The 18,054-nt window shown below is 40.2% G+C and overlaps 1 protein-coding gene across 1 annotated transcript; it reads left to right on the plus strand.

Moving 5' to 3' along the window:
* The first annotated feature begins 96 nt into the window (after window positions 1–96).
* Window positions 97–17,696, plus strand: lnpep (leucyl/cystinyl aminopeptidase). Its single transcript, XM_059336415.1, has 22 exons — window positions 97–521; window positions 2,863–2,957; window positions 3,708–3,910; window positions 5,132–5,243; window positions 5,395–5,652; window positions 5,736–5,926; window positions 6,067–6,205; window positions 6,886–7,020; window positions 7,812–7,932; window positions 8,058–8,209; window positions 8,303–8,416; window positions 8,499–8,630; window positions 8,804–8,938; window positions 9,339–9,499; window positions 9,593–9,681; window positions 9,787–9,970; window positions 10,096–10,252; window positions 10,921–11,105; window positions 11,253–11,414; window positions 12,047–12,187; window positions 12,299–12,380; window positions 15,007–17,696. The coding sequence occupies exons 1-22, from the start codon at window positions 494–496 to the stop codon at window positions 15,136–15,138; spliced, it is 3,108 nt and encodes a 1,035-aa protein (XP_059192398.1). The 5' UTR covers window positions 97–493; the 3' UTR covers window positions 15,139–17,696.
* The last annotated feature ends 358 nt before the right edge of the window (window positions 17,697–18,054 follow it).

Here is an 18,054-nt window from a genome sequence, read left to right on the forward strand (position 1 = left end):
TGCATGTATGCGTGTCATGTGTTTTAGCCCCGCCCCCCGGCTGTAACATCCAATAGGATGCCAGCACTGTAATTTGATGGGAGGTTGTCAACAACTGGTCGCGGAGGAAGGAAAGTGTCATTTGCCCGTGCGTTAATTCACCGAGCATGTTTGAAAAACACTTGTTTATATGCTGTTAGCGTGAGGTTTGTTTTTTTGGACGATTCCGCCGCGTTCAGGTTTTAGTCTACTAAACAGCTATGGGCGATAAAGTTATGGATACCAGCTAACGTTAGCTAACTGAATGTCTTTCAGTGTGTTACAGTTGGTCAGAAGTTGGCTAGTTCCAAGCTAGCTACTACGTAGCTAACGTTAGAGCAGTGAGGACAGGCTGCTATTTATTGTGAGCCACTGATAGCCTGCTGTGGGTTGTGGCCAGCTACAAAAACATCACGTCTGTCGAGCTGCCGTGTTCTCCTGTTGTGGACGCGAGGAGTTGTTTGGAGTATCCAACATGGATCCATTTGACAGCAACAGTTCAGGTAAGGAAGGAGGATGAAAGGTACAGGAACAGCAAGCTAACCGCAGCAGGCCAGCTAATAACTGACGGGACATTAGCAGAAAGCTCACTGGGAGTGACATTCACCCGAGGACACGTTGACAGGGGTGGGTTTGACTTTTTACAAGTCAAATCTTTATGTTTTGTGAGGGACTGCTGTCTCTGTTTACAGTTGAGTGTTTTTTTCCGAGAAGCTAACTTAATCGCAGTGTCAATCTGTTGACAGTCCTGCAGTGGCATGATAACATTTTACTGCACATGACTCCGAGCACAACGCAGGATGAACTGTTTGTATTGTGTGTTCATGCAAAGTTCTGATTTTATATTAGCTCAACCAAGCCAATAACATATTCCCTACAGCTTAAACAATGTCTGTGTTCAGAGAAACAGAGAATGCCACTGTTAAGACTCGACTTTCTGTTTCTAATACAGCTGCACTGTTTGCCCAGTTCAAGTCTGTCGGTTTGATAATAGCTATGTTTTGTCTTGAGAGCTGATAAGTCACGCTCAGCTCAGCTCAGCCCAGGCAACCAACAGCCAGTAGTTTTATAACCTCTGTGATGGTCCCAGGGTGATCGTGGCTTTATTAAAACAAACAAAAAGCCCAGTGCACACACTCTGTTCACCTCAGTGGATATTATAAATTCCAGGTTGGTCTCTGTCTGTAAGAAGCAATTACAAATCACAGTAGTTAGACTTCCTGTTTTTTCCTTCCTGCCTGTGCTTGGTTTTCTGACTTAGTGATTTGTTTGTAAAAGCAGAAAGTCATATTTCACAATCACATTTAAATCAGATAAAGATGAGAAAACAGAAGCAGATGCTTCCTTCCCGTGCACTTTAAATGACAAACGGATAACAGTACTGTCACTCAGTACTCTGCATTTACTGTGTGTAGTGTGTCTGATTTTTTTTAATCAGGGCTGAATTAGTGGACACACCTATCAAACTCAGACATATATATTTAGCTATATTTCTGTGACTCTACGATAGGCTTGACAAATGTTTTCAGTAAACAGGAAGTGTGCAGTCAGCAGAACAGGCTCTTTCGCTGTATTTACATGACTTGAAAAAGCTTGCCGAAAGTACAAGAGGAGTTGGTTGTTCACATTGCCTGCCGCGTTGCCAATTGTAGCCTTGATGATAACCATCACATCAACTGCCTCTCTCATCATCATATGAAATAGCCTTCTCTATAATATCTTAAAAATTAGAAGTAGATATGACAGTCATTATTAATCAAGTGTGATGGGCTTCATACGAGTCATATTTTTATCACATCCCCTTCTGCACATTACCTACTACTTAGCTCCTAGCCTATGAATAGAAATTCATACCACAGCAATGAGGTCCAGACAGCGACACATTGACAGCCCATACAGTTTTATCAGTTACACTATCCAGGACAGACAAGGAACTGAATTCAACTCTTGCATTTCTGGATTCTTGTCTTCCTTGTGGTGAGCTAAAGCTCACCTTTGTTTGGTGCCATTGTTCCTGAATGAACACTGAGTATTCAGCAAGTGTCATTCTGTGCTTTCCACTCCAATCCATCAGGAACTGAAACTGAAAATGCATTGTCTTAAGCTTGTAAGTAAAAAATGAATGGAACGTGAGTTGCATTGCTTAACGTTTTGCTACTTTAGTTATTATTAAATTAGGAAGTTGAACATGCCTCTGATTGTTTCAGGAATTACTGAGAATTGTAGAGAAGAGAATCTGGCTGCCAGGAAATTAAATGGATTACATAGACAAGGCATAACTCTTGTAAAAATGCTGAAAATGCAAGTTTTTGTAAACTGCACTAGTATGTGACATGACCAGCTGATGAATTTCATTGCATTTGCCTTTCCTGTATTTTTTAAGGTACTCTGGCAGTTTGTTGTTGTTTTCTTTTTCAGTTGAATGAATGAACTGAGAAGGAAATATAGTGATGTCTGTCTTAACAGATTTCATCACACCAGTACTTCAAAGTATCTGTCTCACCAGTTCGATGAGCCCACTCTATGTGGGTCAAAGTATCAGGAAATGCTGTAGGAGGTTTACTAACAGGAAACCGAAGAAACTCAACAAAGTTAGTGCTTTGTTAAATAAGGCTTCATGTTGCCTGCACATCAGGTGACAATGACAAACCTTTGTATTGAAAAAAGACTTGCTGCCACAACTCTTCTGTGGAAAACTCTCAAACTTCAAAAACCAGAGCACATATGTTAACATACAGTGCTGTGTGTGTCAGTATATATAAACATTTTTACTCTGTTCTTTCTCGCTCTCATTTCCCCTTTTGAGAATCTTCTATCTGATTTCTCTTCCTCTATGTGTTGCAGACCGAGCCAACCTGCCGAGGAACATGATTGAGAACAGCATGTTTGAAGAAGAGCCTGATGTAGTGGATTTGGCCAAAGACTCCACTGCATTTCCGGTATGCCATGCATGCCTTCATTTTAAGCACCATTGGCTTGATAATTTGCATATGTCAGAATGCATATCTGTACCACTTTCATAAGTACCACACTTTCATAAGTCTTTTCACATAATCAGTTAACTCGAGGGTAACCAACACTTGTGGTTAACCAGTGTTGCTCATTTGCACAGTTTTAGTTCAGAATATGTTTCGCAGGTCTGTACTTTATTTTAGATCTGTCTGCTACACCTACCTATCTATGTTCAGAATTCTGAGAATTACTTTGAACAAAAAGGAACCGCATTTTAGGATGAGGAAGATGCTGCATCCTTCTCTTCACAGCTGCAATGACCCATTTTCCCCTTTTAGCTTCTGTCAGTAAAGACGTACTGCAACTTAAAGCCACATGAAACAAACTTATAGAAGTTAACTTTGCCCCCTAGTCCCTACTGCAAACCCTCTCAATTTTATTCCCTTTTGCATCCCTTATGTTGGAGACATTTAATTCTGTATTAGCTACAATCCTCATTTAATACCAGTCCTAATGTTTTCATATCATTATGACTCTGTCCTGTTCTTTGTTTACAGTTCCTCCTGTCCTTATTATTATCCATTAGTCCTCTGCCCTCAATCTCCTCACTGCCTCCTCACATCTTACCCTGTGCTAATTAATTTACCTAGGAAATGCAATCCAGTTATTAACATTATATGGGAAGCACTGCACAGCTTAACTGGAGAATAACAATGTACTGTACATCCTCACTGCAGACGTTTCCTGCTCTTGACCCAGATGAGGTGGTGTATGAGCCTCGTAGCTCACGGTTGCTTGTGCGAGGCCTGGGAGAGAATGACATGGACGAGGACGAGGAGGACTGCGAGTCTTCAGCCCGTCTGCTCGGCATGTCCTTCATGAACCGCAGCTCCGCTCACAGATCCAACTCTTCCCCTTACACCAGACAGGCTCCACCCAGGTAACAGACTGACAAGGTCATCATTTAGTGTACAGGGGTGCAGTATGTTGACATAAAGAAAAAAAATCAAGGAAACCTTGTGGCATTTTTGTCTCAAAGCAGCGCTAGATTAGTAATAATGTATTATCAGCTTCTGTTATAAGTATTTCAGTACAGTGATATACAAATTTTAGAATACATCCTAAAGGACTTTTCTATATTTTGAGATAAGTAAGCCATATAGAGCTAATAACTATATATATATATATATATATATATATATATATATATATATATATATGGAAGTAATTAACAGGTTACATGCACAGCACCTTGGATAGTCTATAGGTGCAATAAAAATCTCTTTCTTCCATGACCTCAATTTTGATAAATATTTACATAAAATCATAAAACACGCCATGGTGGTTTAGGTGAACAGCTTGCACATAGATTTGTAGAGAAACATTTCCTGAAACTTCAGCCAAATTCAATATCCTGTCGGAAACATTGTGGTTACAGTTGCAAAAGTAAAGTAAGTTAAGAAGCCATGTTAAGTAAGATGCCAAAAAAAGTTAGTGCACCTCAATGTATTATGACATATCCTTTTAATTCATACACAGCCAGTCATTACAAAATCCAGTATAGGTGTGTGAAGACCATAACATCTGTAACAGTGATACTGTTCAGGGACCCTTTCAGTTGTATTCCCAGACCAACAAAAGTAAATGTAAAATGCAATCAATATATTAGACAAAAGAAAAAGAAAACAGGCTGATTTTGTTTGTTTGAACTCTTTGAGAAGATCAGACTTCACACTGGCAAATCCAATCCACTTTTTAGGGAGCAGAGAGCAAAGCTTTGGTGGCATATCGATGGAAAAAAACACTGCTAACCGATTTGTAGTTAAGGACTTAAAATCTACTCATCACTAAATGCTGCTCCACCAGAATCATCTCTAAATGAACAGGAGGGTGCAGATTCTAGAGATGATTATTTTATAACATCTCAACTCAGGCAGTAAGTTAGTTAAATTGGCTTAATATTGGCTTTGGAAAAAACAATCATCAATCCATTCAATCATCGAGCATCAAGCTTATCTTAAAACATGTTTTCAGTTTAATAAATCCTGTCAACTGTTACAGTTACTTTTATCTGTCTGCTCCAGCCTTTTCATAAACCGCTGCTCCTTTTCACCCTGAAATTATTTGACATAAGATATGTTTAACTCTTCCTTTGTCTCAGGTCATGTTCACGACCCTCAGCCCGTACCATGGTTGTTTGTGTGTTATTCCTGGTGATAGTAGCCTCTATGACCATGGTACTCTACTTCTTGCCTGGATGCACCTTTACCAGGGTAAGAACTTGTTCTGTTTTGGTAGGTTCTGTGGTCACATGGAAACAGCTAAAGAGGACAGCTAAGAGCACATTATGTCAATATCAGATTATTAACATTTATGAGTTGTACCCATTATCCTGGCTGACCTCAACCCTTCATCCTTCTGCAGACGGGTTGTCGAAAGGCCAACAAAACCACTCCTATACAGCCAGTCTACCCTGTGTCGACAAATGGCCAACTGTTTCCATGGGCACAGCTCCGACTGCCTCAAAGCATTCATCCTCTTAGCTACGACCTCACCCTGAATCCTGACCTTGACAACATGACCTTCACCGGCCGCACTATAATCGGCATGTCTGTGCTGCAACACACCAAGCGCATTGTCCTGCACAGCGCTAATCTCAACATCACCAAAGCTACGTTCAAGGTGGGATCAAATTTGTGCCTAAACAAAATAATTGATTCAAAGTTTTTCTGCTTCATTTTTAACTAATACTGCCTCTCCTCCAGCTGGATAATGAGGAGGCCAGAGATGTGATTGTACTGGAGTACAAACCCAGACAGCAGATAGCAGTTCAGTTCACTGAGGAGCTGAAGGCAGGCCAGTACTGTGTTTTGACCCTGGAGTACTCTGCCAACCTCTCACACACCTATGATGGTTTCTACAACAGCTCATACACTGATAAAGATGGGAACAAAAGGTACACTAGACTAATTAATTTTGTAAATACTTCACAACATGTTAACGATGTGACCTTTGGCTCACTTCAAGACCCAACACTAATTGATTTTACAGCATTTATCTTTTTTTATTTCATGCTCATCTCCCTCTTGTCCCCAGGGTCTTAGCTGCCACCCAGTTTGAGCCACTATCAGCAAGAAAGGCCTTTCCTTGCTTTGATGAACCAGCTTTCAAAGCCACCTTCCTGATTAAAATCAACAAGAAAAAGGAATACATGACTCTTTCCAACATGCCTCTGGTACTGTAACATTAATTATCTCCTGGTTGTTTTTACAGTACAGGAACCAGTATTAAAACACCCCACACAGTGTACTAAATGGATTAAGCACAAACAAAAGTCTCTCTGAACATACATAAAATGCAAATCAACTAGAGAAAAATTAAGCTAATTAATGTCACGGTTTGCTGTTAATCTTTATAAATCACATATACCAATATTTGCCATGAGAAGCATTCAAAAATAGATAATTGAAGCAATTAATAGACATAATAAACTGGTCAACATCTCCTTTATTTCCCATAAATTCAGAACATTTTCTATTTTCAGTGGTTACTAGCATTAAGCTGGGAGTATGTACAAAAACAAAATGGAATTTGGCATATTTACATGGAAATTAGAGGTATTTATTATAAATAGTAATGTATTTATCAGAGTGCACAGCCTCATTCTCTCACACCAACACATTGTCAACTACAGCTGACCAATAACGTCATGTGTGTTATATAGATATACACAATTTGTAGTCCAACACACATGTCTTTCAGTCTGTATTTTATGTCACTTCATGTTTTAAGGAATTCATAAGTCATTCCTGTTCCCACTGTGACTCGTATGCTCTCAGTGTGGGCACAATTAAGCTAACAGACTATGTATTGTATTAGTGTGTAGTAATCTTGTCTGTGTGCTTTGTGTTTCAGGCTAAAAGCACACCACTTCCAAATGGCCTCGTGGAAGATGAATTTGAAAAGACCAGTGTCAACATGAGCACCTACATTGTGGCCTTCATTGTTGCTAACTTCAACCCTAACAGCAAAAATGTCTCAGAAACTCTGGTAGGTCTGACACGACTGTGACTGGGCTTGGGTACCGTTCATATTTGAACTGGTAGCAGTACCTGAAAGTACCCATAGCCAACCACCTTTTCTCTTACTCTTATTTCAGTTCTAAAAAAAAAATCAGCATTGTAATTTATTTGGAACATTTTATTTAACCCATCCCTACAAACTTTTTCAGTCTTTTATCGCGCTTCACAGGCTTCAGTTTAAATTAGTATTTGGGGCTACACACAAATCATTTGTACCGGACTGGTGGTCTGAGCGGAGGGTGAGCAGTGGGAGCTCCAGACCACCTTTCGTCATGGTTACGTTTCCCTTTAAGCCCCACTAAAATAGCCCAGCGACATCAACGGTCTGTCACCAGGGCAGAGCGTGAAGAGGAAGCACGTGATCTCACTGCAACAAATGTGGTCTGTGTGGACTTTAGAAAAACTGTGACCAAGCTTGCGACAGCTTTCGGCTCGCCATTGCTCTGACTCACCGTGACGTGAACAAGTAGCGGGGGTGATGTAGTCACGCTCTCTCTTTCTCTCTCTACTCTCTCACCCAGATGCACTCTCAGGTACTGATGTTTGGTGCTGATTGATTTAACATAAATCGATACTCAGTAGTTCTTACGTAATTTGGTTGGTACTCTTAAAAGTACAGAGTTCGATACAGACTCTGACTGGCCCCTTTTTGCTTTCAGTGCAGGATGTACATTTGAATTTTTTAATTTGTTATCAGAGAGGCTGTTGCTGATAAACTGTCCTGATATGTAAATGTATATTTGTATCGGTGTGTTTTAGGTGTCTGTGTACTCTGTGCCAGAGAAGAAGGAGCACACTAACTATGCTCTGGAGACAGCCTCCAAACTGCTGGAGTTCTACAATGACTTCTTTGAAATTAACTACCCCCTCAAAAAACTAGGTGAATACACACAGGAACTTGCACATTTCACTCACATGCTATTTCCCCCTTGTCCTGCTCTGACTGATTTTTCTTTTCTCCCCTCTTTTCACATTCCACATTCCTCTCCTTTTCTCTTTTGTCAGACCTGGTGGCTATCCCAGACTTCCTAGCAGGAGCCATGGAGAACTGGGGACTCATCACTTTCAGAGAGACCAGCCTGCTGGTGGGCAAACAGTCCTCCCCTCTGGAAAAACAAGTCGTTGCCTCCGTCATAGCGCATGAGCTTGCTCATCAGGTAGCTGTGTTTGCCTTTGTGCTTGTGAAAAGCAGCAGATATAGTGAATGTGCTGCAGTCAGGTGCTAATCCACCTCTGACGTTGTGTTGCAGTGGTTTGGAAACTTGGTAACGATGAGTTGGTGGAATGACTTGTGGCTCAACGAGGGCTTTGCCACTTACATGCAGTACATGTCGCTGCAGACAGTGTTGCCCAAGCTGGACATTGTAAGTTCACACATATTGTTAAGAAGATAAAGGTGTGCTCTTTGTTGTGTGCCTTTGCAGTACATCCTGTGTTTGTTTGCAGGGTAATTTGTTCCTGGCAGTACGCTTCAGAGCCTTGGATAAAGATGCACTAAACTCCTCCCACGCTGTGTCAACTGAGGTTAATAAGCCGGAACAGGTGGAAGAGATGTTTGACTCCGTCTCCTATGAGAAGGTTCACTATCTCTAATAATATGTACTAAGATAAATAGATGCAATGATCATTAATTCAATTAATTTCCATATTCAGCTGTAGACATTCTCTACTGAACCTCACACTCAAACTGTAGTTTCTGTGTGTGTCTGATTTGGATGTGGTGACATATGCTTTGTGCTTCCGTCTATTAGGGTGCGTCTATTCTCCTGATGCTGAACGCCTCCCTGCCAGGTGACCAACAGTTCAGAAAGGGCATCATTCAATACCTGAAACAGTTTAGTGGATTAAACACGGACACTGACGACCTCTGGAACAGTTTGACACAGGTTTGTGTGTGTGCCTTTTTTGTTTTTGGTTGCTATGGACAGCACACATGAGTAGTTTATCATGTTGGATACATTTGAAATGTTGCTTCCCTTTGTTATCTGTCATGTGGCTGTAATTATATATAATATATACCCTGATAACGGCTACGCTTTGCTAGTATTGGTCATCACATAATGAGACAGATCGAGAATGAGAATTGTCTCAGGAGCTGCATTATCAATATGATTTGCCTGTTAATATTCCCTTTAGGTTCAGATTATAGAAATTGTAATTGTCAGCACAAATCTTCAGAATTAATTAAGTTTCAGACCATTCCCACAATTATTATATTTAAGTAAAAAAAACAATGATCATGACTTTTATGGGTTTACTATCATGGGTTTCTCTCTCTGTCTTCAGGTCGAGGTTTCAACGCAGCACCAGAATGTGTCGGAGATGATGAGCTCATGGACGTCAAAGAAAGGCTTCCCATTGGTTACTGTAAGCCGCACAGGAGATCAGGTGACCCTCACACAGGAGCACTTCCTGCTCACGTCTGACAGTGCCACGCATACTTCCAGGTGGGTTTCCTTACCACACACACACACACACACACACACACACACAAATCACAGAAATCCACCAAAACCCTAACTTAATTTTTCTCTCTTTAGCTTGTGGAATATTCCTGTGACGTACGTGACTGACAACTGTAGTTTTGCCCCTGAGTGCAGACAGATTTTCACTTTGAAGACCAAGTCAGGTAAAACACTAATGGTGTGTTCCACAGCATGGTGCAGCTCGGGGCCACTCGACTCGACTTGACTGAGAACTGTGTGAAATGCTCCATTTTTGTTTGTGTTTTTAGAAACTCTCAAAGTACCAGAAAGTGTAAAGTGGCTGAAGTTGAACTACAAAAACACAGGCTTCTACATTGTCCACTATGGAGAGGACGGCTGGGAAGCTCTTACCGCTGCTTTGTCCAACGATGTCAGTGTTCTCACACAAGAAGACCGTGCCTCGCTCATACACAACATCTTCGCTCTGTCAAGGTATAGTGGACAATATAAAAAGTTGTTTGTTGAATTTCTAGAATTTTTAGAGGAGTATTGACCAAATCCAGTATTTGACTTCTCACAAGCCATCATTCTCTTACTGCCCTGTTTTTTTTCAACAGACTGGGACGTGTGACCTTCCACCAAGTACTCAACCTGCTGAATTACATGTCGAAAGAAACGGAGACTTCTCCTGTGACAGAGGCGTTGTTACAGCTCAATGTAATCTACCGGCTGCTGGACAAAAGACAAGAGCACGATCTAGTGGCCCGCATGAAGGTACACACACACACACACACACACACACACACACACACACACACACACACACACACATTTTGGGAATAAAGATATACTAAACCATGTTTCTATCAAACAGATTCAAAAGATTTTTTTTTAATTACAAATTTTTACAAATCATTGTTTGGACAATGAAGTCTTTAATCCATATTGTAGAAATTTGTCATTATGCTTTAGCGACATTATATTTAAAGGCATTATGTTTAAAAGGTAGCATAAAGGCAGTAAAGTTTTTGCAGCAAATATTTAGCCTTCATAATAACGTGCTTTACACCAGAATATGCAACTTTTGAGTTCCTTCCAATACAACTTTTTTTCTAAAGCCTTTAAATTGAAAGCTCAAAGGATTATGTTCATATTTGTTTTACCAATCACTCACTCAAACCTTACTGACCTCTATCTTTTACATCGACTAAACTATATTTTAAAAACAAAAACCTGCTTAAATTACACATTTTTATCAGTGTTACTGTGTCATTAATCAGAAACAATAAAACACACATTTTCATATCTGACTTAGCATTATTTAAGAAGTTGTGTTAGTTATTGTTTTATCAAGGAAAATACAGGACAAGCTAAAATCCCAGGTGTGTAAAAAGTGTTTTTGAGTACTAATGTATCCATGATGTTTTTCTTACATATGACAGACTCGTATTCAGCATCAGTTTGGTTCTCTGATGGACAACCAAACATGGGGCGAGGAGGAGAGCGTGTCTAAACAGGAGCTGCGCTCAGCCCTGCTTGGGACGGCCTGTAGTCTGGGTAAAGAAAGCTGCGTTCAGAGAGCAAAAGAAGAGTTCAAGAAGTATGTCGAGTCCAATGGGACCTCAGGGTATGTAAAGCATGCAGTTTATTTTTGAGTTGCTTTTTGGAGATCGAGAGCTGTAAATTGTTGGAAGTTTTTTAAGTGGTTTTTGGGTTTGTTTGTTTTTTTGCACTTTTAACCCAAGATAAATTTGCATCCTTTTATTTTCTGTAGGATCCCTGGTGATCTGCAGCAAGTTGTATTCACTGTGGCTGCTCAGTCAAATAAAGACTGGGAAACTTTGCTCAGCATGTACCAATATGCCACCTATGATGCAGAGAAGAGAAAAATGCTGCGAGGCCTAGCATCTACTCAGGACGCACGTTCTATTGTATGGTAAGTGTGTGTGTGTGTGTGTGTGTGTGTGTGTGTGTGTGTGTTTGCTTCTGACCAGGATCAAGCATCAACATCTTTGTTTCCCCATTGATGATTCTATAAGCATACATTCAACTGATCAAGTCAGTTTTATTTGTACAGCTGAAAAAAAAGAAGAATCCAATGTACTTGTCAAAAGTGAGATATTTTTTTTAATTATTGGAACATACCATGAAACCAATGTGTCACAGAGCAACAATGTTAAAATACTAAAAGCATTTCACTCACAGGTAAAATCCTACCAGCCCACACTGAGAGCAATTTCTTGAGAAATTCCACTTGGGAAAACATAATCATGGACTCAACATGAGTCAGTAGCTGTATGTAATGAAACACTCAAAACCCAATCATTTATTTTGATCTTGTCGGTTTGAGGCAAGCAGCAGATCATTTTTTGCAATGGATAAAGTTTACAGAGTTTTAGTGACCATCAAAATGGATCATTATGTAAAATTAAAACATAAATAATCTTCAACGTTTTTCTGAAGCATGTTTGTAATGTAAGTGATTTAAAGGGCTTTATAAACAATGTGTTATCCTCCTGTATGATGGTAAGTGTAGTGTATTGAACAGCGTTTGAACACTTGTTCTAGGATTCTAAAGGAAGGTCTGAAGGGAGATATCATCCAGACACAGGAGTTGCCGCTGGTCATCAGCACTGTATGTAACGGCTTTGCAGGCTACCTGTTTGCCTGGGATTTCATACAAGAGAACTGGGATCGGCTCATAGAGAAGTAAGTGGTTTCTGTCAGCTTCATAAAAGTTATCACTCAGAATTCATTTAAGATTATTTCACATAAAAATGAAAAAAATGAAACATCAGTATTTTTTGTTTTTGTATGCAGGTTCCCTGTGGGCTCCTTTGCCATTCAGTCAATCATCAAGTCTGCCACCTCTCAGTTCTCCACACAGACACACCTTGATCAAGTATGTTTTATTTTCTAATGGAATATATGTTTCCTGCAGCATATTCTGTGCACTTGTTTGTGGAAAGATATTTACTGTTTACAGGATGTTTTTAATGTGTTATATCAAGTGGGGCTAATTCACAAAAGGTATGTAGCTCTGTGGTCTATAAACGGGCACAAACCTAAGTAAAAGAAAAATTCTAATTGTTAAAGCATCTGCAAAGGGTGCACCCTGTCTTCGCTGCCATGCAAATAGCGTCTCGGTGCTCCTAGGCTATTTGCACAAATATAAAAGAGGCAATATGCATATATTTGGTGCAAAGTTGGTCCCTTTCTATGCAAAGAGCCTCATTGCAAAGATAGTCCAATTCTCAAAGATCAGTGCTATTTGCCACAAACAGTTAAATTGAATTGTTTGGCATCTTTAGAGAGTTGGTGATGACTGAGTGCATTTGTAACGGATGTCCGCTCAAACTCAACAAACCGATTGCTCCTCTCAACTCCCCTCTGTGTCACTTTTGAAAATACACGAAAACAAAAGAAATGAAAGAAAAACAAGGTATATAAACAGTTTTTCTGTACCTCTTGAAAATACCTCTGGCTCAGTATGACCACATCTAATGCACTTGCATACTCTCATTGGGCCTCATTCATGAAACGTTAGTAGATTTGTGCGTAGATTTGCACATAAAAGCCTACGCTACTAAAAACCTACTCCGGATTCATGAACGCCGCGGGAAACTCAGATCTGATCGTAAACACGTGTGTATGATCATGAATGCCAATCCATCGTAAGGTGGCAGCGCGCTCCCGATAATCAGCAATTAGCATGAACCCCGCCCATGAATTGCTAATGACCACCATATAAGGAGGTGTGTAGAGGCATCCTGTCAACCTGTCAGTGATGGCACAAAGAAAAAAAGAACGAGAAAGAAAAAAGAATTTTTCCGAAGCGGAGATTGAAGTTATTTTGGGAGAAGTGGAGTCCAAAAAAAAATTTTTATTTTCATCTGTTAGTAGTGGTGTGACAGGGACAGGCAAAGCGAAAGCGTGGAGGGAGGTGACGGACGCAGTAAATGTGGTTTCTGTAGTGCAAAGAACTACGTCCGAGGTTAAACGTAAATGGTTTGACATTAAACTTGACGCAAAGAAACGCATTAGCGCACACAAAAAAAGTACATCTGCCACAGGAGGAGGACGCTCAGAGTCCAAATACCCCGTTGGTGCGCTCTACAACGGCCCGAGTAGCCGCGTGCGCCTCATTGTATGCTCCTGTGGTGTCTGCGGGCTGGCCAGTGGGGTCATAAGCCACGGCGTCAGTGGGTAACCCCTATCCCCTATGGATATAGAAAGGTAAGTCCATATATAACACACACATGTGATTATGCAGGCTATATTCTTACCAATGAGCCAGCCGTCTCTCACAGCTCCATCCTCCAAACGCGTGCCAACTGCGCAATTACGCAGGATGAATGCGTCATGCGTCCCACCGGGCCACCGTGCCACCGTGCCACAACGTTTAACAACACACACTTTGCGTCACAGATCAGTTGCACATTCACGGAATGAAAGTTTTTCCGGTTAATGTAAGCAAATGCATCACCGGATGGAGCCTTGATGCGTACGTGTGTGCAGTCTATGGCACCGATAACACCTGGCATGTTTGCAACTGCGCTGAACCCCTGCATTACTTCTGTCTGCCGTTGTGCGCCGTATGGAAATTGGATATACTCTGGCATTAATTTAATGATACCTCTGAGAACTGCAGGCAGGATGCGTCAATTTACATAGATAATTCACAATTATGAGTTTAATCTGAATCTTAATCCCGCCAATTGCCAACTAATTTAACTAAATATGTTATATTTTTAATCGTTTGTCATGTTTATATCACATGTTTCAAAGGCATCTGCGTATTGTGTACATAACAGAACGCATTATGAATTAAAATTGTAATTTCCAACAGTGACGAGCATTATTTATATGCGTTCTTAAATTTACACAAGCACTACGTGTGGTCAGCAGCATGTGTAGATTTTGTTAGTAGCTACGAAAAGATCGGAGCTACTAAAATATTGATGAATGCGGAGATGCACGTAAATTTCCGTCTGCGAACGGTTTACACACAAATTCGTTCTGCTCACGTTTCATGAATGAGGCCCATTGTATGCAACCTTTCGGATGTTTAGAAAAACATCAGAACCGTAATTAACATTAGATCCTGACTGATCCGGTCGGCATGTCTTTTTTTTTTTTTTTTTTAAACACACTTTATTGTTTTCAAACTCATTAACAATACAAAACACAGAAAGGGTGACACTAGGTGCAAGGGTTTTGATCCAGTTTTTTAATATACACTTTCGAGCAACTAGAAGGAGTTTATCAAGGAGCTTATGATGTGGGGCAGTGAGATCCCTAGAGGGAAGGCCTAGGGGGAAGACCCCCGGGTCTTTCTTAATTTTTATTTTAAATATCCCACTGGCTACCTTTGAAATAAGTGACCAAAATCTGGAAATTAGTTGGTCGGCATGTCTGACTCTGGAGATTTAAATGGTCAATGAAGTCATGCTGCTGTGCCTCGTGTAAATGCACAAACCATTCTTGTTGAATTCGCTCCTCAGTGTGTTTGTATGTTTGTGTTGCAGGTTCAGGGTTTCTTCTCCAGTCTGAAGGAGCGTGGATCTCACATGAGAAGTGTGCAGGAAGCTTTGGAAACCATCAGGCTGAACCAGCGCTGGATGGACAAAAACTTGTCCGCGCTCAAGAACTGGCTCTAATACGGGCGCTCCATCCAGTCTCCGCCCCACTGACAGGCAACAGGGGCATGTTGTCAAGACAACAGCAGCGTTTGCACTATTGTAGGACTGTGTCTCTTAACCCCCTTTATCCAGGTCAGAGTACTAATCAAAGCCAGAGGTTGTGCTCTACCTGGGTGGACAAGGTGTTGGATTTTACTGAGATTGGTCCTGTGAGTTGTATTTGCTAGCTCAGGGTGGCTATGATTGTGTGTCTGACAGGAAGTTGTCGGACGCAAACACACTCCTCACACTTTATGCTATCGACCAAACCTCTCATCTGCTACTCTCATCTAAACCTCATGCCTGAGCAGACAATCATTTTTCTCCCACACTCCTTTCACTCAGCCTGCTCTCAGGCAGTTCACTGTATGAGCTCAGTAATGGCCACTTCAAAGAGAAGTATGAAGAATGTCAACATTATTGTGTATGTATGTTCTGTCAGTGAGTTCTGCACTTTCTCTCTTAAATCGTCAGATATATGTTGCAGCCGTCAGGGATCTCTTAGTAATGAGAAGTTAAAATTACCGGTACTTTAGAGAGGAATTGTGCTTAGAATTAGCCTGACCTTGTATCGTCGTGTTAGAAAAATAGCTAACTGCCATTCTGAGCTCTAGTTACTCATGCAGCCAGAAGCATTTACTATATAAGTCACAATTTGGCTAGTAGATTGCTTGGTTTGTTGGTTGATTGATAGCTTAAAATACCAAACTTGTGTTGGAATCAATTGAATGTACTGAAAACCTTCCCACTGTGTACAGTAGATGGCGTACTGCACAGCAGCACGGGTTTAAATCAACAACCAATGTGTCTTAGGTGAGAGCAGGCAGTGCACGCTGGAGCCAAATCTTTCTTTCTTTCTTCTACCAGTCATAAGCCCAGTTCAGCTCTGATCAACAAGTTTTATTTTATGATAGCTTTTTGCCTGCAGTGCAGTCATTGTACAAACTCATTCTTTAACACAGTGTGCTTGTAAACTTGTAATTATGATGTAAATATGCTCAACCCCACAGCATTTTCCCCTGCGATTTTGGATGTACTATTCTTGACTTTTAACATTTTAGGATTTGCTTTGTGTTGTGTATATAGAGTGTAAAGAAGCAATGTATACATAGAATTGATCAAGAGTCTTGGTCAAATACTTTTACTGTATTTCTTGATTGAAACCACCCAAGGGAGGTCATTTGCTCATGCTTGTGTTTTAAGGGCTAATGTGCATATTGAAGATACAAAGCGTATAGAAGAACATTTATGTTGGGCATAACTAATATGTCCAGTGAGCTGTTCATCAGCCACATAAACATACAGAAGGTTTAAAGTTACTCCAATGTTCCCCGGTTGTATTGCTCTTGAGAATGAGGAGTAGCCTCGCTATTTATTGACAATGTCTAAACATGTTTCCCCAGCTTTTGTTACAAGATTTTATTTAAATACAGTTGTACACTCATCCTGAGTTTTATTTAAAGTGGTACTGCCTTCTTATCCACTCCATCACTGTCATGAAACCCAGGATAAATTTGTGTTTTTTTAAAATACCTTACATCGTCATGAGAAATGCATCTCTGTTTTTGGTTGTCATATTATCTTTGTCTGAAGCATCTTTGTCTCATTTATGTAAAAAAAAAAAAAAAGTGACTGAAATGTATCACAAGGCCAAACATTGGTTCAATCCCTGGTAGTGTGTGTTGTGTGCTTGTTGCTGCACTACTGGTTGATCGAAAGTGGCCGCCGGGAGGAGACGAGACAGGGAGAAGCCTGAAAAACACACAAGAGACACCATTTGACTCAAAGGCATGGCTGTCTCCCCCTCCCCATGTGTGGGAGCCATTGGCATAAAGAATCACAATACAGTGCTTTCCAAACTGGAGAGAAAAGATAATGAGTGTCACACTTTACTTTGAAGAATATTATTGCCATTTATATCTGTCTAGAGGTTATAAACGGTATTGACTTGTTCCATCCAGTCCATCATGTGTTAAGAATATGGCATTTAAAGGGCCAGTTGATCTCAAAACAAAAATATTTTTCCGTAGAGATGTCTACCCTCTCTCGAGTATAATGGAACTAAATGATTTTGGCTTTGTGGACCACCAGCAAAGTGCATTTGCTCCATTGTTCCAAGGCAGAGGAAAAATTTATGTTTTTGATTTTGGGGTGAAAAGTCCCTTTTATGCTTTTAAATACACATCTTACCACTTTATCATGAAGAGGTTTTTTTCCAGCTGCCAGCAATCATGAATTAATCAGCTTTATTGAGGCTCTGGGACTTTGACGTTCCATCATATTTTGTTAGAAATCAACTGTTTCATGTGAAGTCAGTTGCAATAAGCTTTAAGAGACTTTAGAGAGTTGCTGATGTCATTCAGGTACCAGGTTCAGTCAAAGTTGGTGAATCAGTGAAGTGGCCGGTCTGATGAGAGGATTGTTGTCGAGTACCAGTAAACCCAGTCAGATGGTCTTTGTTTTTGCACTGGGAAGAAATGCTGCAGATGCTTTTGAAACTGTGTTGCTCTTAATGTGAATAAAAAAAATAAATAAAAGTTTCTGAAGATGATTGATTTTATTTATGTTTGTTTTTTTCAACACAAAAATGATCTCTCTTTCTGACCCAATGTTAAAGATGATGTAAAACATTGTGTTTCAAACAATACATTTTATATCAAAAGATATTGATTTGAACACATCTGATGGCATGTTCTGCTCGAGTAACAGCTGAGTGCCATCATTGCAAAATCAAGTTTCTCCTTGATAAAGTCACAAAGGATAGCGTGTATTTTCATGTATAAAAAATTTAGTAGCTGAAGAAATCCATTATGTGAGAATGTTTTGTGCTTATATATATATATATATATATATATATTGTTCACATGGAAAAGGTTTTTGTAACTGTATAAATAT

The sequence above is a fragment of the Centropristis striata genome, chromosome 7 (genome assembly GCF_030273125.1).
Source record: "Centropristis striata isolate RG_2023a ecotype Rhode Island chromosome 7, C.striata_1.0, whole genome shotgun sequence".
NCBI lineage: Eukaryota > Metazoa > Chordata > Actinopteri > Perciformes > Serranidae > Centropristis > Centropristis striata.